Genomic DNA, 23715 nt, shown 5'->3' on the forward strand with positions numbered 1-23715 from the left:
ATGGTTGAGATCTCCATCTAATTCTCCGTTCTTTTGCAAGATAGATCCTAGGTAGCGAAAACGGTCGCTATTTGGTATTTCCTGATCTCTGATCCTCACTCCTAACTCATTTTGGCCTCCATTTGCACTGAACTTGCACTCCATATATTCTGTCTTTGATCGGCTTAGGCGAAGACCTTTAGATTCCAACACTTCTCTCCAAAGGTTAAGCTTCGCATTTACCCCTTCCTGAGTTTCATCTATCAACACTATATCGTCTGCGAAAAGCATACACCAAGGAATATCATCTTGAATATGTCATGTTAACTCATCCATTACCAATGCAAAAAGGTAAGGACTTAAGGATGAGCCTTGATGTAATCCTACAGTTATGGGAAAGCTTTCGGTTTGTCCTTCATGAGTTCTTACGGCAGTCTTTGTTCCTTCATACATATCCTTTATAGCTTGGATATATGCTACTCGTACTTCTTTCTTTTCTAAAATCCTCCAAAGAATGTCTCTTGGGACCCTATCATACGCTTTTTCCAAATCTATAATGACAATGTGTAAATCCTTTTTCCCATCTCTATATATTTCCATCAATCTTCATAAGAGATAGATTGCCTCCATGGTTGAGCACCCTGGCATGAACTCGAATTGGTTGTCCGTAACCCGTGTCTCTTGCCTCAATCTATGCTCAATGACTCTCTCCCAGAGCTTCATTGTATGACTCATTAGCTTAATACCCCTATAGTTCATACAATTTTGTACGTCGCCCTTATTCTTGTAAATAGGCACCAAGGTGCTCTTTCGCCACTCGTTTGGCATCTTCTTCGTTTTCAAAATCTTATTGAAAAGGTCAGTGAGCCATGCTATACCTGTCTCTCCCAAGGCTTTCCACACTTCAATCGGTATATCGTCTGGGCCCACTGCTTTTCTATGCTTCATCTTCTTCAAAGCTACAACCACTTCTACATTTTGTTATCGAAGCTGTGAAGTTTTCTCACTGCACCCTGCAGTGAATGCTTCAGACTGTATGGAAACAACCAGATTAATCAACTCCAGTAGTCGCCTTTGACAAACACACAAATGTAAGAAAGAAAGAAATAAAAGAGTATTCAAAACCAAAAGAAAAAGTACTCAATATTTAATGAAATATGTGGTTTTGACATAAAATAGAGGTGTTTTAGGGGCCTTTTAGTTTATTACAGTAAGTAAAACATAATCAAGTGCCTGATACAAGATCCAATAAATGAAAAACACTCGGATGGAATTGCCTTTCCTGACCCCATTCCTATACCCTTCTTCAACCAGCGTCCAGACGAGATGACACCACGCGCGCAACTCCACACAGCTGCAGATACCAGTTTATGCGTATCGACGTTCATGACAATTTGGGACTGGACAGGAGATCCGAAATCTGGAGCATTCCATTGCAAGGGAATGTGCAAGCTCCCATCTAAAGAGATGTCAGATTTGCCTAAGCTTCAAATAAGCTCCCATCGGCAGGCATCACATGCACATTTCATCCGCATAACAAGCAAGTCCAACAAGCTGCGTCTCAAAAGATTTTATAGGTATAAAGTGACCAAACTCCCTTTTTACGGGGAATGAAATACCTTACACCGCCAGAAGAAAGCCTCGGAGTTCTGCACTTCACTTCTGATAGTTTGTGTGTAATGATCCAAAGTCTGTGTGCGCTCATCTATGATATCACTGGATATTGTATCTTCAGTTAGTTTGACTGCTGCCATATGAGACAGTTGAAGGTTTTCCGCAGCCCTCTGCAGCTTCCTTGCGGTTTCAACCTCGCCAAGCATGACAAGCGAAAGCAACAAAGATTTTAGCTCTTGCAAAGCTCCAGTCGTTAGAGACATTCCCTTCAAGTGGTCAGCCAGAGCAAGTTCCTCACCAGGACTAAAATGTCAAGTAGTTAATTTATTAGCAATTGTTAGTGACCAGGAAGAGTAACAAGATTGGAAAATGATCTCTTATAATAACAAACATACCTTCCGGGACGGATTTTCCCTCTTTTCCTCTGGCGCCTGGCGTCTCTTGCCTTGCTAGCTGCACTTGATCGGGCAGATGTACCAGAGCTGAACCTGGTCCTGTACATGAGATTAGGAAACCAATTAAAGTCTGATAGTACATACCTACAGGCATTGAACTCAATGTGAGAACCATCCTCCACAATACGATCTTTGAAGAAATGGCTCAAATATAAACTGAAATGCAACATTCCAAAGAAGTTAATGGAAGAAATAATGGAAGGCGAAAAGAAGTGAGGGGAGACAGCAGCTGTAACCATCCTCAACAAGACGATATTGGCTGAAACAATATATTGCATATGTGCGAGAACGAAACTAAGCTATCGACTGAGGTTAAGTTAATAAAAAGTAGAGGGAAAGGGTGCCCCGCCATCTGGGTCCTTGCACAGAAGTGATAATCAACATATTATGACCCTCTGATGGAGAAAGTTAGCTACACAACTATAAAAAAATTAAAAATTAAAAAAAAAAACAAGATGCAAAACAAGCCACAATGGCAAAGCTATATGACAATAAGATGTAAAATACATACCCTGTGGTGTAAGCACTCATTCCACTGAAATTACTGCTAGCTTCTGAAGCAGTATCATCATCAAGATCAATCATTGACCGTTCCTCTGACTGGATTTTTGCTGCCAGAAGTAACCTTCTTTGTCTTAAAGCCAAGTAGCGAGCCAAGTACTTCCCTACTTTCTCCACACCTTCCTCATATTCACCAACAAGCAACCTTGCACATTCCAAGGATGCATTCTTCACATCAGAGACTAAATCCTGTCTATTGTGCATAAAAGCGACTCTCAATGCTTCCTCCCAGTCCCTTGCACTAATCAGCAAATTTGTCCCATTGTTAATGTCACCACAATACTCCAGAGCAATTTTGGCTGCTTCCCTTGGTTTACCAAGTGCTTGAAGTTCTTCACAAAGCTCATGAGCCATTTGCATAATCTCATCTTCACCCAGTTTTAGAAGCCCAGCAACTGTAAGCACCTTACTCCAATTACCACAAGCATGGTATGACTTCAAAGCCTTTTCCAAACTGGAACAGCACAAATAAGTGGCGGCAGCATCATCGAAGCATTTTTCACCACTAAGATGGTCTCCCCAGGCCTCGAGGACTTGCTTCTTCTTGGCAGGATCAGCAATCAATTGAAGTCCCAAGGGGAAAAGATGAGGATTTTTCTTCATCAGGTTCAGAGAATCTGCATAACAAGTGTCTCCTGCAGAAACAATGTGCTTGAGAGCTTTCTCAAACCTGTGCAGCCTAAGGTCAATGTTATAACGCATCAAAGTAACTGGCATAGATTCCAATTCCTGAAGAAAAGGAAGGAATTCTTTAGGGTCCCGCTGAGAGTTCAATGCCACCATAGCTGCAAGGTTCAAATCGTAAAGGCCTAAAGCAGCTTCATAAACAGACTCAGAATCAGATAACCAAAGGAGATGCTTCAAAGCCTCTTCAGCAGAGGGGTACAACATTCTCCTTTGGTCATTGGAACCTGACAATTCCATTTCACGGATAACTTTTATTCTCTCCAAAGCCTCATCAAGTGCAGGGGGGTCGCTACGGGCTAGAGTGGTTAAAATGCAAAGCTCCCTTGCAGGAACTTCCTGCGAATGTTCCTCAAGAGCTCTCCTTATGGCCAGAAGCACAGAAGATATCTTGTTATTAGAATCAAAACCCTTGGAGTCATCTTTAGCTTCTTTCGGGAAGGGTAGAGAAATAAAAAATTTATACAGTGTCTCTGTAGTGTTTTCGTTGTTTATAGCACAAACAAACTCAGTTATGTAGTTCAAATTATTAACCTGCTTGACAAATTCTGAAGCTGATTGGAGAAACACTTGCCAACTACAATAGTCAACAATAATATTGAAATCTATCCTATGCCGCCTCACCATGAGAAATGCATCTCTGAAACGCCTCTGTACCAATGCATTGCAAATAGAAGCCAGGACCAATTTTCTTGGATAAATGGATTCTAGGTTCCCCCGAGTTGTTTGCAAAATAACAGCAGCTTCATCTCCATGCAGAACTCCAACAACTTTTGCACCTCTTTCCCATATGTTTATGGAGTCTCCATGATCTTCTCGTTTCTTGTTACCAGCTTGGATGGATTTCTCGAATTTTATTTCCACCTCTCTATGCAATATATCTGTGATGTCAGCAATAAAAAGACAATCCTGCTTAGTTGCCAAAACTAAATGCGTGATCACTTGGTCATCCAAATTTGAGTACAAAGAGAAACTGTTGCAGTTGTTGCATATTATCTTCCCATTGACGTGCAGCCTACAGCTCTCATCAAGGCCAAAAATTAAAGGTTCCAATGGCCCACTGTTTCCAACTAGAACCACACTCATAGAAGGGCAAGTTGATGAGAAACTCCAATCCTGTTTTGGAACTCCTCTAGGAATGCCGAACTTTGGGACATACTCGCAAACCTTTCCACCATCAAATTGGACAAATGCTGAACCTTTTCTAGCAGGATTAGGAGCAATTGATATAATCATCTCTTCCAGAGAGCTTTGGCTGGAAACTTTTGCATGCCAGCCTGAGCATGTCACTGAACCAGGGGCATGATTCTCAGAACATACAAGCTCAATTTCCTGCAAATAAAAGCCAGCACCATCCGCACTTGATGTAGTTCGAGATAAATAATTACTATGACTGAACCCATAGTGAGAAACAGCAAGAATTTTATGTGGGTCCAACCATGTCATATGCAAAAAAGAACCAAATGGTGATTCAGAAATGGATGCTTCAACAGAAAACTCTTTGCCTTCTAATTCTTCCCAAGTATCAGTGGCAGGAAGCTCAACGACACATAAAGAACCATCTGATAGAAAAGCAGCCACACAGTTCTTAGAATTCTTGGAATTCTTGGAATAGAAGGCGAAGTCTCGGACAGCACTGGGGAATTTAAGGCTGAATAAGTACATGGGTGGTGGCATTAGGTATAAAGAAAAAGGGGTTACAAGTATCTTGGAGTCATCAATTACTAGCGCAGTTGAGACATCCATCACAGCTGAATTCCATATGAAGTCATACGATGTAATCTGGCCACCAAGAGTCCAACATAATAACTGCAGTGACTTTGTTGGATTCCAGACAAACCTCACACCATCCTGTCTTGGGTATCTAACTTCAGATTTTAAGTACCAGTGGTTGTTACTGAAATACCAAACCTTGACACAGTCATAGTTTTCACATCTGACAACAGCAGCAAGAAGATCTGAACTGCAATTCCACTTGAGAAATTCTATGGTTGCATTTGTTTGCTCATTGATGCTAAACAAGTTTCTTTCTAACCCATTTCTCTCAAAGAAAACTATTGAGGGGCACTCATTTTCTGTTTTCCTATCATAAACAGCTGCAATTTTTGCTCCACTGGGCATCCAGTCCACAACTGATCCCATGAACGACTTTGATTCAGAAACAGCATGTACTGCTCCTGAATGTCGCTCCCAAATTTTAAGCCTCTTAACCAAGGACGTTGAATCCTGCACCTCACCTAGTGTGACAAAGTACTTCCCATCACCTCGCCAGGAAATAGGGCTTTCAAATGTGAACTTAGAAGATAATTGCTGTTCACCTGAAACCATAATTTTTACCCAAGTCGCTAAATTTTCCAAATTAACAAAACCCATGTCATACACAAAATATACGTGGACACCAACAGAAACCGCGGAATTCCTCCAAGTAAGGAAAGGAGGTCATGAGGCTAAATATAAAATGATCAATAAATTACAAGTTAGTCCTAACTCTGATTCATATGATTATGTTTTACCAGACATTGCTATTTCTCAAACAATTGGCAAACACTAGGCACTAAAGCAAAACTGAAAATCTGAAAATCGATGAATAATGGAGAGAGGTCCTTACATACGTGGTTGCCATCTTCCGGTAGATCCTCCAGCGCAGTCTCGTACAACAAATCCCAATCCTGAGTCATAACCAGCACCTGCCCAGACCCAGTGGTTATGGCAAGAAGGTCACCATCCGGACTAGGCGCAACGCACTTAACACCGCCATCCACTCCGCCAACAACTTGGGAGGCATTATCATCCACAGAATGCAGCAGCAGAAGCCCATTGCCAGTTCCCACCAAGAGCGCCTCTTTCTCCATGAGGTAACTAAATGAAGTGATGAAGTCCTCGGGATCCAATTCGATTTGATTAACTTGCGCCGATATCGAGGTTTTGCTCCACGCCCTTTCATTCTACACCACAATAATCATCAAATTAGGGTTCCAATTCGAACAGGGAAATCCAACAAGCATGTATACAAACATATATAAAGGTATATACACCTGGATGGAGGAGAGGTGAGTGGCGTAGATGTTATTGGCGGAGGAAGCTAAGAACAAGCGATTCTGCTCAATGTCGAATGCGGAGAAGAGTATGAGCTCCTCTTCGGATTGTAAGTGGAGATTCAGAGAGACCTCCGAGTAGAGCTTCAGATTATTCATTTTTTCCGGAATCTATGGAACTCTTCAGAGAGAGAGAGAGAGAGAGAGAGAGAGAAAGAAAGAGGGGAGAGAGAGAGAGAAAGAGACAGAGAGAGGGAGTTGTGCCCTAGCTAGTTACCAGCTATGGTTGCAGCGAGGGTTTTCAGGGTTTAAGAAGTAAACATCCCTCGGAGAGAAGAAGACGAGGTCGATTATAAGGAATCAAACGACATGTCGTGGTTCTGGAGAGAAGTGTATTTGCTCCTCTGCGACTCTTCTCTGTTTAGTTTTAGCCTTTTTTTTGTTTTGACCACTAGATTTTTAAACTATATGACATGGTTGTTGATTAAATTATTAAGTGTTAATTATGATGTATCATTAATAAAAAATGGGAGCATTTTTTCTCACCACCATAAATTATGATGTATGCTCACCATACACTTAATCAATTGACACGTGTCATTTTACTTAACTCTAGTTAACTTTCACATTAAATGTTAGTTTTTCAATTTTGAGAAAAATTAACCAAGATTAAGTGAAATGACACGTGTCAATTGATTAGGTATATGGTAAGCATACATCATAATTTATGGTGATGAGCAAAAATGCTCCCAATAAAAAATAAGCACATTTTTTTATTTGATTTAAAAAATTAGTTTACTTAACATTATCCAGAAATGATTTCAATTTACAATTAAGAACATTCAAACTTGAGTACAAGTTGTACAACGGTGCAAGCACATTGCTATGGCCTTTGTTTTTTTAACAAACGATAGGGGAGAGGAGTGGGCTTAGTCTCACAATGCGCTAGCAATAATGTTGTTCAAATTTGTCTGTGATGAAAATCGAACCTAAAACTTGTCACTTAAAAATGAAAAAAAAACTACAACTAGACCGTAGTACAAAGTAGCTAAAAAATTGTTATCTTTTATTTTTAATCAGAATCATTTACTTTCACTACCATTGAATAATGCGTACCATTAAAGCGAAATCCTGCAAACTTAGCAAATGCCCTCAAACTTATGACCTACCTAGACTTTGAACTTCCTTCTCTGTGTAATCCTTTTAGAAGGCACCAAATTGCTTCAAACCAATTGTAAAAGATTAGTGGCACTGCTATAAACACATCAACCATCTCAACTCGTTCATCTAATTAGTAGTAAAACAAGGATTAATAGAATTTGATTAAAGCTGGTAAGAGAAAAACAAAAGGAATTCAAGCCATATGCATTTCACTTTCCGCTTCAAGTACAATATTCTGGTAAGCTACTTCGAACTAAAACAACACAAAGGATACGGAAAGATAACAACAACATCATCAACAACTATAAACCTACATATGTAAGTAAACTATTAATCCAAAAGAGTCGCTGAATCTCCGATTGCAGCGATTCCTCTGCCTATATCGTTTTCAATGAAATGTCCGCCAAGTGAAGTCGGTGAGAGCTATATAGTTATAACCTCTTTGATCGTGTACTCCTATCCTGTACATAGCTTCTGTGGTTCCTAAATTTCACATTTAACATCTCATAACCTTCTGTCAGCAAAAACGGCAACAGAAAATCAACTTGCCAAAGATGTTAAATCTAGCACCGTCTCATCTACATCCACCTGCTCCATGCTATCAAAACTGGCACCCCCCAAGCTTTTTACTAAATGCCGATCCAAACAGACGGCCAATACACATGTAAGGAAGAACCCTAACTGAGTTGTATACCTTTTTCTTTTGCTGCTTCCACGACAGCATTCCCATTTCCTGTAGTCATCATAGAAAGTTTTTGGTAGGACTTCCACAACTTAACAGAGAAAGGATATACAGATAAAGCTCTCTCATGAAACCTCTCAGAAATAACCTCCACGCCAGCAATATTGCCCAAAGTTTCCGCAGCTTCAACCCATACATTCTCCGGTGGAATTGGGACAGCATGTAAAATTGCACTGACCAAGTTCGAGCTAGCCCAAAACAAAGCGCTGAGAGAAGTAACATCGCCTGCATTGCTGCCGCTGCTTAACAGCTTACATACAGAAACAGCTAACTGATAGTTGGATGGAGTTATGTCCAAGATGGCTTCAACAAAATCCACCAGATTTTTTTGCTCACCGAACTTTTCCGGTAAAAGAGATGGTCCATACCATACTTCAAGAACCAAATTCACCAGAGAAAAATCAGATGAAAGTGGACTGAAGATATTACCGACTAGCTGCCGGACTCTTGGCTTCTTGATGTTGTTAACGAAATTTCTTGATAATGGCTCAGAGGTAGGGAAAGCCTGAGAAACACCTAAATAGTGCTCCAAAATCTTCTGTATGCCACTTATGCAACCATTCTCCTTTAACAAAGATTCATCAGTAAGCATAAACGATGCATGTTCTCTAACACAATGCTTCAAGAATTGTGGAACAGCAGCATTCAGTGCCCTATCAAGGGCTGAGCGAGCTTCAATGTGGTCATTCTGCAAGAGATTGTGCAGAGCTAGATTAAGATGTCCAAACATTACGTCCATCCGATTAGGATTGGAACCGAGTGCCTGCCGAACTGAATCTCCCAGAGAGTTATTTGAGTTAACATGTTTCATTCCATCCAATGTACCATTTTGAAGATAGTGAACTTTCCAATCAGAACGAAACCAGCGGTCCAATACTTCTTTAGCCAAATCAAATCTTCCATCCTGAAGGGCACACTCAACGTATTGATTCCATACACACTGGATTCCAGGGACTTCTTTTGGCCACTCAGCAAGGGCTTCTTCAAATCTCTCAAAAAGCGAATCCCCGGGCTCATGTTTATGTGCCCGAGCTGATATTAAAACAAGTTCTAAGCAGGATGGGTACAAAGTAAGATATTTATCCAAGAGGTTCCTACATCTTTCTAAGCTGTCAAGAGCTGCCATGCACTTTAAGTGGTTGAGAGCAATGAAATGTGCCAATTTGAGACTAGATTCACTTTTCTCAAGTGATTCAATTTTCATGTATGAGTCTACAGAACCTACTACTGTTTCCATCAGCATGATAGCCCTCTGCTTCTCATCACCTACTAATTCCATGGAAGGCCATTCAAATTCAGAGAGTTCTTTCTGACATTCAAACTGCTGCAATACAGCATCAGGAAGTTTCCTGTAAATAACCAAGTAAACACAACAAACCCCTAATATACATTTGTCATAAATACTTAGGCATGTGAGTATATTAGAGAGCGAGAGGGAATTAGGGTCATCAAAATTTTCAGCAATGGGGAAGAGTCCAAAGACTTTCTGAATGGCCTTCTCAATGTTACCAGACATGCATAAACAATCCATCATTTGCAAAACTAGGTCTAAGATGCATGCACTAGCATGCATTCCATCTATGCCAGAATCAGGAGCATCGTGGCACAGTGTTGAGAGGGCGACATCATATGTTATCAACCGGTCGTCAAGCTGCACCCGACTGTTGATGCACATGAGCCAAAGTTCATAAGATCGATCATTGTATTTTACCTGAAGAACAAGAGGCAAAGTGTTTCCAGGCAAAAGTTTCAATTTCTTATCTCTAATGAAAGACAGAATGAACATGCTTAGAAAGAAAAGAATATGCCCCTAGATACTAACACAAAAGAAAGGAAATGAGTGCAATAAAAATGAAAATGGAAGTAGTCGAAAGCTAGAAAATGAAGCATATGAAGGCATCAAATGAGTTATTGTTAAGCATATAAATGTATAAAAACAGTTCAAGGAAAAATTGCTCAGAGAAAGGCGTTGTCCCAAACCAATCCTACCATGCCACATGGGATGCGTGATAGGTTTGGGTCATTGCCACCTTGGCATCCCTAATTCATGCAAGTAGTTCTCATACCTTACAGGCTAACTGAGAACATATAGGGTTGCCTGTATGGCTGTAATACCTATAAGGGTGTATCCGCGAAAACATGCGGAGACTGCCCCCAGTATTCATGCTCCATAAAAGATAAGTCATAAGAGTAGGAATTATGCAACAGCGTACCGCACAGGAGAACATGTCATCTTTCCCTACTGACTTCATATTGCTATAGTAAATAAGAAGATAAAAAATCCAGAGAATAATGGATGTTGGTTCTGCCTCAAGAGCTCGTGACAGCACAGGGAGAGCCTGCAAAACTCAAATACATAAGATGACAGTAACTGAAGCCGCTGAAAACGGTTATATTTAGGTCATACACCACAGGAGTTACCTTTCTCATGCCCTCAAGTTCATTAGCCTCCTGGCTGAAAATTAATAGGGCAATCTCCAGGTATTGATCATTGTCACCCAAAGCTTGTGTGAGTTTATCCTACACCAAATTTAACAAGAAAGTTAGCGTAACAAAGATAACGGAACAATCACATAATAAGATTCTTAGACACCAGCATGTCACAGCAAAAATAAAAACTAGGAAGAGGGGGCAGGGGGCGTCTTGATATGAGACACTCCAAGGAAATTCTACGAAGCCTCATCTTTTAAAAATAAATAGAGCTTACCCAACTGCCAAGAATTTTTCGTAATATTACTAAACCCCTGCCTCAAATATTTAAATAATTTTAGAGAAAAAGTTCAAAGGGGAAGATAGAGAACTCAATCTAAAACAGCAAAACACTAAACAGTAATCTAAAACAACGTAAACACTAAACAGTATAACAGTCCAAGCTTATATAGTGAATAGAAGAATTGAGATTGTTAGAAACTTATGACTAATGAAACCCAACTAAAGAAACTCAAATAATTTACAGCACCTAAACACCAAGTATATAAACAGTATTAGCATGCAATATTAGGCACATGAATCACAGAAAAAAAATTTTTGAGCAGAATCAATAAACAAACCACTCCTCCGTTGCTATTCTGGAAAAACGATGACTGTCTGTTCAAACTCACAGGGGCCTCTATGTGACCGTCATTTCCATGCAAGAATGGTACATCCGCAGAAATATCTTTCCGAAACAAATTTGACAACACCAAGAAATGGCTGAAACACTTTTTCCAGAATTGTCCATTTCGCCGTGCTAGAACAGATTCATATGAATGCAGATCAGTTTTCAGAATACCTAAGCCAACTAGATAAGTTGGCGAAGATATAACATTGCGATACAAGGGGGCTTTTGTTGAACCATCACACTTTTTTCGACGCAATGTTGATCCAACCTGACAATCTGTGAACACATTATAACAAGAATACAAGAAAGAAAATAAAAGTTCAAACTTTATGATGGGATTGCTCATACCAGCACTATCAGAGTTATCATTCTGATCTTGATACAAAGTTGTGTTATAGTCCCTAACATGTTGCCATGGACAGTCATCATTGTTGCATTTTCCTCGAAGCTCATACAAGCAGAGTGGCCAAAAGGGATCAACAGCGGGACCAGTGCTATAAGATCCAACTTCTCTTCCAGATAATTCTACCAGAGTATCTTCCGGTGGTTCTACCATGGCACTGCTGGACCGGATATTCTCGGGGTTGATACAAGTTGGACGCTGTTGACTTCTAGCTTGAGGTTCTATAAAACTTTTTGGGCATATAACTTTCATATACCCAAAAGCAGTCCTTAAGATGTTACCTCTGAAGTAAAACCTATCCTCCGAATATAAATTGGAGTGAGAGTTCACAGAAAGATTTTCAACGGAGTGCTCTCTTTGAATCTCAAGAGGAGGCTCGGAGGAACTTTTTTCGAGCCCATCCATTCCTGTAAGTAAAATCAGAAAATCAAAGAAAAAAAGTGACGCAGAGCAATAGAGATCAAGTATAAGCTTCTTATGCTCAATGCCTACTCTGTGCCAAATGGATTCCCACTGCTTAACTTCATGACAATCATGCATAAGTTCTGACTTGAGGTAACACAAACTGATAGTTTTGGAAGCCACAGTATTAAGTAGCAATGAGTAAGTATTTCAAAACTCACACTATCAAAGTAGTTGTGTAAAATAGGCTGGACGGGCACAAGCACTGAAAGGTGCCAGCACAGCCTTGTTACAGAAACGACACAGGTACAAAATGTGTCAGTTGGCACGAGCACAACCCAAGTACTGTGTGAGCCAAAGTTTTGGGCCTGTTAGGCAGGCAAGCTAGGACGCCGCTAGGACGCCACTCAGACCAAGCAGAAGCATAAGCACAAAATTGGCCTCAAGCGGGCATGACTCATTTAGAAATTGTTTTTTTTTTCAAAAAAAAAAAAAAGCAAATTCAAATGTTCAAGCAAAATACTTTTAATATCTAATTATAGATTAAACTTTGGCTCGCACTGCACATCAAGCAAGAAAAGTTTATACCCAAAAGATGGATGGCTAATATTATCTGAATTCAAAATTTATATCAAACTGCAAGATAAAAGAGCAAGACTATATATGTGATTCAATTGTGGGATGCCACAGAATGTGTACTGAGAGATGCACATCTGCATCATGCAAGCCCTCAGGTTATGCATGCATCCAAAAGATTATAAACGAGATGATTTAGAGTTCAAGATGATAAAAACAGACATTGACCATGTAATATAAACTAAAATTAATCTACTCAAGAGTCATAAATAATCAGCTCCACTGAAAATAGAATCAAAAGTTCAATAAGTGGACTTCTTTTTTCCCCAGATATAGAAAGATCAGCTCAAAAAGAAAGTTACCTTCATCATCAGATTGTTGATTCTTTTCCACTTCAGAGAAAGAAAAACTCCCTTTAATTTCTTTGGTTTTTTCCGTTCTGAAATCATTTTCAGCCCCTTCTTCCACTGAAAGTTCTGTGCCATTACAAGAACTACTATTCTTTGACAATGTTTTTGTACCTAGCTTTGCAAATAGTTTAGACCTCAACATTCTTTCGAGAAGCACAGGATCCTGGGAGTTATCAATGGACATTTTTCTATTTGATTCCTGATCTATGTCCTTTTGCTTGTCTCCAAGGTCCATGTCTTTAGGTTGAACAGATTCATTTTCAAATGAATATCTCTCATCATCATTATCTGCCGAATTATTCGGTTCATTGGAGGGAGAGGACACATCTGCGCCGTTTTTGCCTAGAAGAGGCAATGGCTCTGATGTACTAGCATCTGGTTCGCTACATGGTTCTGACCCCATGTTTTGTCCACCCAAATGCTTGTATGAGGTGTTGTGAGCACTGTTAACACATTGGATGTCTGAATCACACGCTGCTGGGTTAAAACCACTATGCTCAGGATGCATCTGATGGCTTGATGTAGGTATTAGATTCACATTTCTAGTCAGGTTATTAGCATGATCCAACCCAATTCCAGCTTGGTCATTCTGCCTTAACGACCATAGCAAACTGGAATTGTCCAAAATAAAAGACCTCAAGTTGGCAGAATATACTTCTCTTTTGCGGTATAGATCAGAACACCTAGCATTGGCCTCAAGAACATCCCTCTGTGCTTTACGATAAGCTTTCAGAGCATTTCTTTCTTCAATTTCACACTTTCGCCTGTGTTCTTGTGCTTCCTCCAGATCCTTGTCCAATGTTTCCTCAATTTCAAACAAGGAATGTATATCTATGTCTCCCTGTCCTGTAACCTTTGCATTACCAAAACAGTTCGAGAGGCTTGCATTGTTTAGAAATGCCTAAAGGAAATTAGAAAGAAGGAATATTAATATAATTAACAAAGAATGGATAACAATCAAGAAAAAATATACAACCAGACTGATGAAGTGGATTACTGGTTCATCCATGTTTATCCTTTTTAGGACTTACCACTTTGTAATAGCTTTATGATTTTTATGTTTTTTTCCTTCTCTATTTACCTCTAGGTGATTATTTGGGACTTTTAGGGGTTTACTTTGATCACTTCCTCAAATTGCTTTGTATTTCTCTCTTCTCTTAGTTTTTTTCTTTCCAGTTAGTGCTCTACCCACTCTACATCACAGACAGATCAGATGCCTCTAATTTCTGACATAGAGACCAGAAAACAAACCTGACATATCTTGGAGGAGGGATCAAGCTTCTTGTCATTGGATGTGACTTCCTGATGGTCAGAACTTCTCATTTTATTCTTTCCGGAGGTTGATCTGTTCAAGAAGGAACCTGGTTCTAGAAGGCGATCATCCCCATGTGTATGATTCAATTCCATAGTCTCCTGTAAAGTAAAATATATTAATAAATACATACATGGTAACCTTTTGAAAACGTAACACATGCACCAAAAAAATTCTCAACAAATTATACATAGGCAATCGGGCTTGTCATATCAAACCTTGTAGTAAAATGATGTTTTACAAACTCATTCACAATGGATCAAGGCTCAGCAATATAAACTGGTTCACAAGTACAGAAAAGAGTTGACAGGACAATTTGGTGGATTAAGGTTAAGCTATAAAAAGTTATAAACTACACTGGAGGTATTAACTCTTCTCTGTGTACAATTCAGTGTTTTCTGCAAGCCAGAAATCACTATTATGGTAACTTAGACACCAATTTCATGCTATATTGAAATTTCACAAAGTGCAACATGAGAGACACATCGAACACAAACAGCAAAGATGGCTGCACAAGTTTTACCACCAATGAAAGGACATTTCAATTATGAAAGTTATACTAGGGCAGAGGTGAGGAAATAATAAAACCTACAATATAGGAAAATTAAATTAATCAGCAGCAGTACTGCAGTTATTAAAATATTCACTTACTGAGTTCTTCGGCAAATTATTGCAAGTCACACTTTCTGGTGATGTCACCTTGTTTAGTGTAGAAGGATCCACCAGCTTGCTCTTCCTATCGGATTGGATGACTTTAATATTGATGCCAGCACCTGCAGGAAGAAAAAAGAAACAAATTATCTTGATTGATAAGGCATCTCTAAACAGAGTTAGTTTCAGAGAGAGAAGGCAAGATATTCACCATCTTTCACTCCACTATGTATATTTTCTGATGTAGCAGCAACATGTTTATCATTTTGATTTTTCCATTCTACGATGCTTAACTCTGTTGGACCAGGAATTCCTTTCTGGCCATGATCAACCTTAACTCTGTTCATTGGACCATTGTCCTCCGCTGCTGAGACTTTTGATGATAAAATAGATTTTGCAACAGGTACATCTTGTGGGCCTTGAACACTTGGCTGGGTGGAAAAAGGGCCACCAACTTTCAAGCGTTTCTTATCTGGCTCTTTTGGTTCTATCTGTGTAACATCAGAATATCTCACACTGGATTTACTAGCTCCATCTCTGTGTTGGCTTGCAGCATTATCGTCCCTACATGTAATTGATTCTTTAGTTCTCTGGGCAGACTTGAGCTTTAGTTCACTTTCCCTGAGTGCAATCTGATGCCGCAAGTCTTGAAGTTTACTGGTGTTCAAGCCCGCACCTTGATCACGTATCTGATGCCGCAAGTCCTGAAGTTTACTATTGTTCAAGCCCGCACCTTGATCACGTCCACGCTCTTGGCTCACTAAATTTTTGTTCATGGAATCATAATTTCTAACTCGAGATCCTTGATTAACTGATGAAGGACCAGAATCCCGAAAATTTGCTCCGCGGATTTTGGACATTGATGAGATAAAAGTGCGATTCATACCCAATTTTTTAGGCATTACTTTGTCCACATTCCTGGCTGTCTGTTGTAACTTGTTTGATCTTGCAAGTGATGAAGTAGGTGGTTTTCCATTAAAAACCACTCCAGTCACATGACTTTTAGTTTCTCTAGCTTTTTCTTTCCTGTGCTCTGTTTCTTCAGAATCACTGTGACTATCATCGTCTGAGAAGTTTATAACAAGATTATCGTTGGACCCCATAGGGGCACCCCATCCAGGTGTGGCAGATTTTAATGGTATTCGGTTTGTATCATTGCTCTTCTGGGATGTAGACTGTATGGATGTTTGGGTTTGAATATCAGCAGAGCTTGCAGGATCATTTCCACATACAGCCTTCCCTGTTACAACAACATAAATACATCTAACGAACTTGTAGTACAGGAAAGGAATATTTATCATTAGCTTATATGCATGACTCACTTCACCATACATCATGAAAATAAAACTAATGATAAGTATACAAACCTATTGGCCCAACAAGAAAGATGCAAATGGACTCGTAAATAACAGGTGTAATATGGTGGTCTGGCTTTTTACCACATCATTTAATGGGAAAAGATGCACAAAAAGTCAGTGTCCAGCTCTAGTACAAAACACACAAGCCACCAACTCTGTGTGGGCGTGTTCATTAAGTACAATAGTTTATAGCATCCATGTCTCCTTAACAGATGTGCATTATGTTTTAACCACATGACTACAAGTAAATTCAAATTGGTCAGGGCACGGTATGAAAAAAGATCAGCCATTGTCAATGCCTGTTTGGCACGACGTGGGAGTTCGCGTTGATGCTCTATGTAAATTTTCCAACTTAAACAATATTTAAAAGAAAAGAAAGGACGCATCATCTTTCATTATCACGGCAAGCAAGACTTACCAACTTGAATGCCTTGAGTCAGTTTGTTCAATGGTTGAACAGGCACAGCCCCTGAAGGAGGCACGCTGATACCCGTGGAATGTGGAGCAGAGCAAATAGTATTGTCCTGTGATGTGAGATAGAAATACCCATTTAACACCATCATTATTTTCGCATTTATTTTACAGCAGTGCAGAAAATAATAATAATAACCTCAAAAAATTGCATATAATATCAACATTTTGCTGCAAAACAAAGCACATGATATATAAGGCATGCCCTAAATGATACAAACAGAATCAGACTCAAAACATCACATATTTGGCTAAATACAAATCACTTCACACGAAAAACACCTAAATTGAAATCCCAATTTCAAATTTCACTCATTTTTCACTCCAAAAAGTAATGAACTCATATAAAGATTAAATAAATCCAAATCCAACACTCTTACTCAATCTAACACAGTAGGTTAACCTAGCTTGACTGCATGAGAAATTGATTCAGGAAAAGGGAATTCCCACCTCTTCTCTCAGAAACCAAACAAATACCAATCATACAGATAACATTTACGTACGCTCAGAAACAAACGGAATCGGAACCAAAATCAAATTTCCAAAAACTAGGGTTTGGGGAGATGAACATACGTCGTCATCATCGTCGGAAGACAGCTCGCCCTCTTCTCTGGTTTTGGGAGGATCGGAAGAAGGGAGCTCCGAGTTAGGGTTCGCGTTGGGAGGAGGCGGCGGCAGCTCCCACGACACCGTTGGCGTGGCGGCTGTTGCGTCCTCCATTGTTGAGTCCATCTCGCGCGCAAAGAGAGAGACTTTTCAGAGAGTAATTTCGTGGAGCATCTGGAGGAAGTCAATAAATGGAAAGGGGAGGGTCAAGTTTCGCTGACTCTCTCTCTCTCTCTCTCTCTCTCTCTGTGGGAGAAGGAAAACGCCTCTCGATGGACGACGTGAAATTCACGATGTGAGGTGGGGAGGTGGCTGTTTTGTGATGAGAGGATCGACAAACGGCAATGAGGTCCAGCGCGCACTAAATAGTATTGCAACCTTTGTTTGACTTTCTTTTTGTTTTCTTATTATTTTCAACCTTTATACTCATGTAAAATAACAAAATTGTATTCGAGATCGGCAACGACTGCCGTTTTATTTGAGGCTTTCTATTACCCAAGGATAATTTATATTAAATTGTGGAAATGAGATTTAAACACAAAATTTCGGGTGCAAAGTGAATGCTCTTAACCAATTGAACTACAAGTCACTGACGTTTTACTCGAGCTTGCTTCCCAGGATCTTACGATGGATTATGATTGTCATGGTTTTTTACTCATCAGAGCTTGACATTTGACTCGACAATTAGGACATGTGTGATTATGCGTCATCTACTTCGAGACTAGTTAGTTATTCTTCTTATCTTTTTAGTCAGCTTGTTAATGTTTCACCTATGATATATATGAACCTGGAGTTTTCTTTCTTTTTTTGGGGTTCATATTGGGTATGTTTCAGTTCTTGAAGCTAAGCTTTTGCTTTAAGATTTGGGTTAGTTTAGAATGCATCTGAAAAATATTTTCGTTGAAGGAGACTCCTAGATTTCGATACTCGAAGGCTGTCCAATGACCTCCAAGCCAAGGGCGGAGCTATCTAAGGCCCAGAGGGGGCATCCGCCCCCATTCAGATTTTTGGGTGATGAAAAAAATTGTCATGACAATTAAAACAACAATTAAATTTTTTATTTTGGTTCTGAATATTCCACGTTTTCTAACCTAAATCAAACTCAATTGAACTGGGGTTTCATAAATAGATTGGATTCAACCGATGAAGTATCATAACTTGATATAAAAAATTTACTGCAAAGTATTTTATATGAATTTACTTCATCCATTCGTTTGTGACATTACAATTTAAAATTTAACTTTTTAATTTAGAGATTTTTCATTGTATCTGACCCTCAACAACTTAACACCCATTATTTTACTTGGTTGTTTTAGGACGCCCCCAGTCAAAAACATTTCTAGCTCCATCCTTGCTCCAAGCTATTTTATTTTATTGCATTTTTCATCAAGCCAATGTAGTTGATGATGAACTATAACTTTTATTAGACATCATAAACAACGTTTATGTGGTTGTGCAATCGATTATATATGTGCAATAGAACATATATCAAATAAGATACAATATTTTATGAGGTTCGGCAAGTGTGCCTACGTCCTCATGACAGTAGCAGTAGTATCTCTCGTTATCAAACTGAAATTACAAAGGCAATGGAAACAATAGATTGTGTACCTTCTTCTTCTACTGCTTGTGTTTTATTTTTGAGCTAATATTTGACAATTAAATAGGAATTGTGAGATGTGATGATTAGGAATATTGGTTAGAAATCCTTAAAATTGTGTGCCTCTCCACCGAGCCATTTTTTTTAACTTTGTCCCACACATAAAGATCTATTCAAACCAAATAATGTCATCCATATTTACAACATCTACTTTGTTTTTCCAAATTTATTTTTAGTGTGACTTGTAAGTTATGTCTATATTTATCAATAAGTAAATAAAAATCACACAGATTATATGATTCATATAAATAAATATATCCCATGTAGCACAAGAACAAAACTAGGGATCATCTTTCATTAGCATTGATGATTCGGTACATCTTTCATTCCATTTATCTTTTTACAAATGTTAAAATGAAGTGATACGGTTATACAAAAAATTAAAAAAAATTAAAAAAAACATTAAAATTAATTTAATGGTCATATAGTTTCGGATTTGGATATTTTTCGTAGACTGATGTTTGAAGTAAGTCATAAAAGATAAAGGTTGAATCTTTCAAATACATTATAGAGTGAGTCTCACAAAAACGTTTGTCCACAAATCCTAGTCGTATATATAATACAAGCTTTCAACCAATACTTGAAGGTGGTGGAAGGTGATGGAAGGTGAGAAGAGGTTGGTCAATCTGTAATTTTAACCTGGGAGAGGTGCCTTAATTTAATATACTTTTCGTGACCTACACCCAAGGGCAAGACCCATACCAAGGACACTAATCCTATCCCTTCATCCCATCCCATCCCATCCAATCCAATCCGATCGAACCGAATCCTTTCGTAGTTCACTTCACACGATCGGTCACCTGGATGGATTTCCAGCCTTACACGACAAGAACATCCAAGGGCCTCAAGGTACAATACTGGCATATATCTGAACATGCGCAATCGGGCGATGAAACTATGGTGGAATATCGCATATGCGAAGCTTTGCTAAGAAAATGTATACTTATCAATCAGCAGCACCAATTGCAGAAAGGAACATATTATTGCAGACGAAAAAAGCTGGCAACTTACATTGAGAAACAGCATTGATCCAAGTGACAAACAATCCGATATGGTCAAGTGTCAGCCACCAAAAGCATGAACACAAAATTTTCAGCTTTCTATAACCTACGATTCTCTATGCCAGCTTTAATCTACCATAAAGAGTCAATACTAATTCTTTCACTGAAATGCAAAAACTTTCAGGGAACAAAAAACGGGTGGGGGATTCAGCTGATGATCATTTTGTTAAGGAAGTCGGCTTTCTCAGGAAAGTATTCTATCAGTTCATCTTTGGTCACCCAGACAAAGTCCTCACACTTCCCAATGTCAAACTTGTTGGCTGCAATCACTTGAGATTTGAAAAAGAATTGCTGAAAATGGAGGAAAATGAAATTGTGATTAAATATACAGGATCGACAGGCAACACCAATATGCATTTTAACATTTATCGCGTGAAGCCAATCTGGTGTAAGAAAGAAAACATAATTTACAAAAGTATACCTTAATATTCTCTTCTGGCTGTTCCATATGGCCCATGGGCGCATTTCCAACAAAGTACGTGTGTGAGAGGTCTCCCAAGACAGATTTTAAAGCAGATTCAGCACACTGAAAATAGAACGGATTTATGCAATTGTGGAAAAAAAACGAAGAACTACATGGAATTTTAGGAGGATAAAGAAGAAGAGAAGTATATGGCATCGTATAGCAACCATCACCTTCCGCAGTGTCTCTTCAGACTGGTAAACTTTTTCAGGAAAATGCCAGACTGACTTCCCAGCAGATCCATCAGTGTTTCCGTAGAGCAGAAGATATAGTCTTCTGTCAAGTGCTCTCTGCAATGACCTAAAGAACAGGAACCAACCAACCTTAAACATTGTGTTTTTCACATATAGAAAAAATAATTACCCCAAACTATCAATAAAAATCACTCAAATGTCCAACAGCTAGCAGAAAACAATTTATTGTCTTCTAACATCCAAGAAGGTTGTAGAAAAGGTTTTACAAAGAATATGAAGATCCCACAATATCATAAGCAATAAGAACTTCAAACAAAACCGTAAAATGAAAATTGGAAACAAAAAAAAAAAAAAAAAAAAAAGAAGAATAACTGGACTTTTATATAGCATCATAAAAATTATACTCCATACTTTTTATCATTCGTTTTGTCAGCTTCGGTGATCCGTGGAGCAGGTACATAATCAATTTGGTAGTCACCTTTTCCCCTGTTCACCAAAAGTAAGTGTCAAGCTAGAGGATGACTTCTATTTGCAATTGTCTTGTGGGCATCAAGTGTGAGTAAGGCTTATGCAATAAACCAAAAAAGCGCTTATAAATTTTGATACGATCACTTGGCAGATGTAGGCTTTCAGTGCTTCCCATAAAAAAAGAACAGAATGAATGAGGTATAGGGATAGACCCCCCAGAATATATACTAAACCTCATTGTTCCTCATACTAATATCAACATCATAACTTTTCATAACTTAGAGACGCATAAAACAAACTCCACAAGGATGCTTGCATGCCTTTCCTTGTTAAAAGAAATATAACACAGTCCACTACGTTTAAAAGAAGGGAGTTTTAACGAAAAACCTGCGGTACTGTTCACTTTAACGAAAAACCACATTTTTACACTAAAATGTCAAACATGGTACTATTCACTTTACCCTTTATTTTGTCCTTATCGTTAAAACTCAAAGTTTTCAAGCCATTTTCATTAGTTTTTCTTTAAAAGAATGCATATCAACATTTCATGAAACTGTCAACTATTAAAAACTTACTCATGGAGTTGGAGCCATTTACACTGATGAATAGTTTGACCTAACACTCGACACAAAATGTTTAAATACACGCTGGAAATCTAAAGACATTCCAATCAACAAACAGAGCAAATATTATTTAGTGCAATTCAGGATATTCTCGAGGACAAATTTTAGGGGTTAATGAATTTTGAAGGTCTACGGTTAAGAAATTAGTGATTAGAAAAGAAGTGAACAACGTGATGTATTTGCTACGATAGAGGTAAAAAGAAGAGCAAACATTAACATATTCCCAGATGAAGCAGTAAACCTTCAAAACAAACCTTACCTAGCATTAGACTTGTCTAAAAGCTCATCCGGATATATGCGCCGATATTGCTGTCGCCACCGGAACCTAAACTCCGAGGGTATAAAACACCAATATGAGCCACTCATAACACAAATTCAAATAATCAACAGAATTTAAACCAAATTTCCTAAAAAATGTAGGTATTCTGATCAATATCTATCACCATAGCACCTTCATCACACCAAAAAAACCAAAATTGAAGCCATCATCCACTTGCCCCAAACCCGCCATTTGAGACTATGACAAGTAATAAGCACTCAAACAGAGGAATTGACAACAAAATTAAAGATTTCTACAGCAAAGTAATCCATATTTTCAGTTCTTTTCCACAACTATCTCGGCAGCTAACCCCTACCCTCTAATCTAGTTCACTTTCCCACATTTTCCGAGCAACCAAACAGAAAATAAACAAGAAAGAAAAACATCTCGAGAGAGAATAAGAAACGAACGTACGCGAACTCCTGATACGCATAAACGACGGGGTCGATTTTGGGGATGACGACAGGCAGCCTCTCGAAGAGTACAGACGCGACGATTTTCTCGGAAGAAGACGATGGGCTCGTGGAAAATCCGCGGCCTCTCGCCAGAGTCCCACGCAAAAGCGGGATGGTCCTCTGCATTCTGGATCCACACCCGCCCAGAATCTGAACCGGGGAATTTCACGAAAAGCCCTTTCTAAAACCCTGATTCAGTCAGTAGTCATGTGCTTGAAATGAAAAAGGGTCTGATACTGTTATAAATTACGAACATTAGCCATTATTTATATTAGAGTAAATAATAAATAGCGGGAATATGATTGACACTTGTCTCATTTCTGGCTACGTTTCATGGAACTTGCGTGCCTCTAGTGAGAGTGTGCATCTTGTTAGAACTGGTTTATCGCCACGTGGTATTCTAATTCAACAATACAAGTCATGTGGAGAAAAATTTATACACATCATTGCCTAATTTGATTGAGACACCAAAATAATGGTAAATTCGTTGCATATAAGTCCTCACATAGCACGACGGTAGATGTACTTAAAATAGCGAAAATGTCCATAAAAAGTGTCAATAAATGTAAATTGGTATTGATAAATAAACGAAGCATGAAGTTTAAGTGGTTTATTGTAATATTTTTTTAATAGATAGTGCAAAAAATTTATATACATGTGTCACATTTTTTTCTCACCATTATAACTATAATGTATGTTCCTCATATACATCTGTCACGTGTCTTTTCACCTAACTCTAGTTAACTTTCACATTAAATATTACTTTTTCAATTTTGAAAAAAAAATTAACAAAAATTAAGCGAAAAGACATGTGTTGAATAAGAAAGTGTATAGTGAATATACACCATAATTTATGGCAGTGAGCAAAAATGCATCATCTATGATCAAATGATCATATATTTTGTTTTTAAAATTGAAGGAGAGAGGAAGACAGTGAGAGAGAACGTGAGGA

The 23715-nt window shown here is 38.7% G+C and overlaps 3 protein-coding genes across 6 annotated transcripts; all 3 read right to left on the reverse strand.

The window, feature by feature from the left end:
- Positions 1 to 1125: 1125 nt before the first annotated feature.
- Positions 1126 to 6734, reverse strand: LOC103434877 (elongator complex protein 1). 2 transcript variants are annotated; one of them, XM_070824871.1, is made up of 6 exons: positions 6329 to 6660; positions 5902 to 6238; positions 2560 to 5611; positions 2163 to 2204; positions 1989 to 2075; positions 1126 to 1896 (listed from the first exon to the last, which is right to left on the reverse strand). In XM_070824871.1, exons 1-6 carry the CDS (start codon positions 6485 to 6487, stop codon positions 1581 to 1583), a joined length of 3993 nt encoding a protein of 1330 aa, XP_070680972.1. In that variant the 5' UTR covers positions 6488 to 6660; the 3' UTR covers positions 1126 to 1580. The 2 variants fall into 2 exon arrangements, with proteins under 2 accessions (XP_070680972.1, XP_008371468.1); XM_008373246.4 differs by lacking the exon at positions 2163 to 2204 and having other exon boundaries at positions 1989 to 2087; positions 6329 to 6734.
- A 944-nt stretch (positions 6735 to 7678) lies between these two features.
- On the reverse strand, positions 7679 to 17906 carry LOC103434860 (uncharacterized). Of its 2 annotated transcripts, none has more exons than XM_008373236.4 (11): positions 17488 to 17906; positions 16862 to 16967; positions 15297 to 16325; positions 15086 to 15207; positions 14374 to 14535; positions 13075 to 14023; positions 11680 to 12141; positions 11333 to 11607; positions 10653 to 10751; positions 10445 to 10570; positions 7679 to 9942 (listed from the first exon to the last, which is right to left on the reverse strand). In XM_008373236.4, the coding sequence occupies exons 1-11, from the start codon at positions 17644 to 17646 to the stop codon at positions 8167 to 8169; spliced, it is 5265 nt and encodes a 1754-aa protein (XP_008371458.1). In that variant the 5' UTR covers positions 17647 to 17906; the 3' UTR covers positions 7679 to 8166. The 2 variants fall into 2 exon arrangements, with proteins under 2 accessions (XP_008371458.1, XP_008371450.1); XM_008373228.4 differs by having other exon boundaries at positions 11282 to 11607.
- A 1755-nt stretch (positions 17907 to 19661) lies between these two features.
- On the reverse strand, positions 19662 to 23001 carry LOC114826104 (large ribosomal subunit protein mL46-like). Of its 2 annotated transcripts, XR_003774965.2 has the most exons (7): positions 22723 to 22982; positions 22249 to 22314; positions 21310 to 21384; positions 20878 to 21004; positions 20663 to 20767; positions 20192 to 20532; positions 19662 to 20107 (listed from the first exon to the last, which is right to left on the reverse strand). XR_003774965.2 is itself a non-coding variant. In XM_029105879.2 (6 exons), exons 1-6 carry the CDS (start codon positions 22887 to 22889, stop codon positions 20389 to 20391), a joined length of 684 nt encoding a protein of 227 aa, XP_028961712.1. In that variant the 5' UTR covers positions 22890 to 23001; the 3' UTR covers positions 20144 to 20388. The 2 variants fall into 2 exon arrangements, 1 of the variants encoding a protein (XP_028961712.1); XM_029105879.2 differs by lacking the exon at positions 19662 to 20107 and having other exon boundaries at positions 20144 to 20532; positions 22723 to 23001.
- Positions 23002 to 23715: the final 714 nt, after the last annotated feature.

Source organism: Malus domestica, chromosome 07 (genome assembly GCF_042453785.1).
Source record: "Malus domestica chromosome 07, GDT2T_hap1".
Classification (NCBI taxonomy): Eukaryota; Viridiplantae; Streptophyta; class Magnoliopsida; order Rosales; family Rosaceae; genus Malus; species Malus domestica.

Excerpts from the sequence above, each read along its gene's own strand:
- LOC103434860 (XM_008373228.4), bottom strand. The coding sequence starts at position 17,646 with ATGGACTCAACAATGGAGGACGCAACAGCCGCCACGCCAACGGTGTCG. Across the intron at positions 15,208-15,296 it reads ACATAGTGGAGTGAAAGATG|GTGCTGGCATCAATATTAAA; the intron begins GTGAATATCTTG and ends TTCTTCCTGCAG. Across the intron at positions 11,608-11,679 it reads TGATAACTCTGATAGTGCTG|ATTGTCAGGTTGGATCAACA; the intron begins GTATGAGCAATC and ends ATGTGTTCACAG.
- LOC103434877 (XM_070824871.1), bottom strand. The coding sequence starts at position 6,487 with ATGAATAATCTGAAGCTCTACTCGGAGGTCTCTCTGAATCTCCACTTA. Across the intron at positions 2,076-2,162 it reads AAAGATCGTATTGTGGAGGA|CTCTGGTACATCTGCCCGAT; the intron begins TGGTTCTCACAT and ends GACCAGGTTCAG. Across the intron at positions 1,897-1,988 it reads GGGAAAATCCGTCCCGGAAG|TCCTGGTGAGGAACTTGCTC; the intron begins GTATGTTTGTTA and ends TTGACATTTTAG.
- LOC114826104 (XM_029105879.2), bottom strand. The coding sequence starts at position 22,889 with ATGCAGAGGACCATCCCGCTTTTGCGTGGGACTCTGGCGAGAGGCCGC. Across the intron at positions 22,315-22,722 it reads TATGCGTATCAGGAGTTCGC|GTTCCGGTGGCGACAGCAAT; the intron begins GTACGTTCGTTT and ends CTCGGAGTTTAG. Across the intron at positions 20,768-20,877 it reads CTGAAGAGACACTGCGGAAG|TGTGCTGAATCTGCTTTAAA; the intron begins GTGATGGTTGCT and ends TTCTATTTTCAG.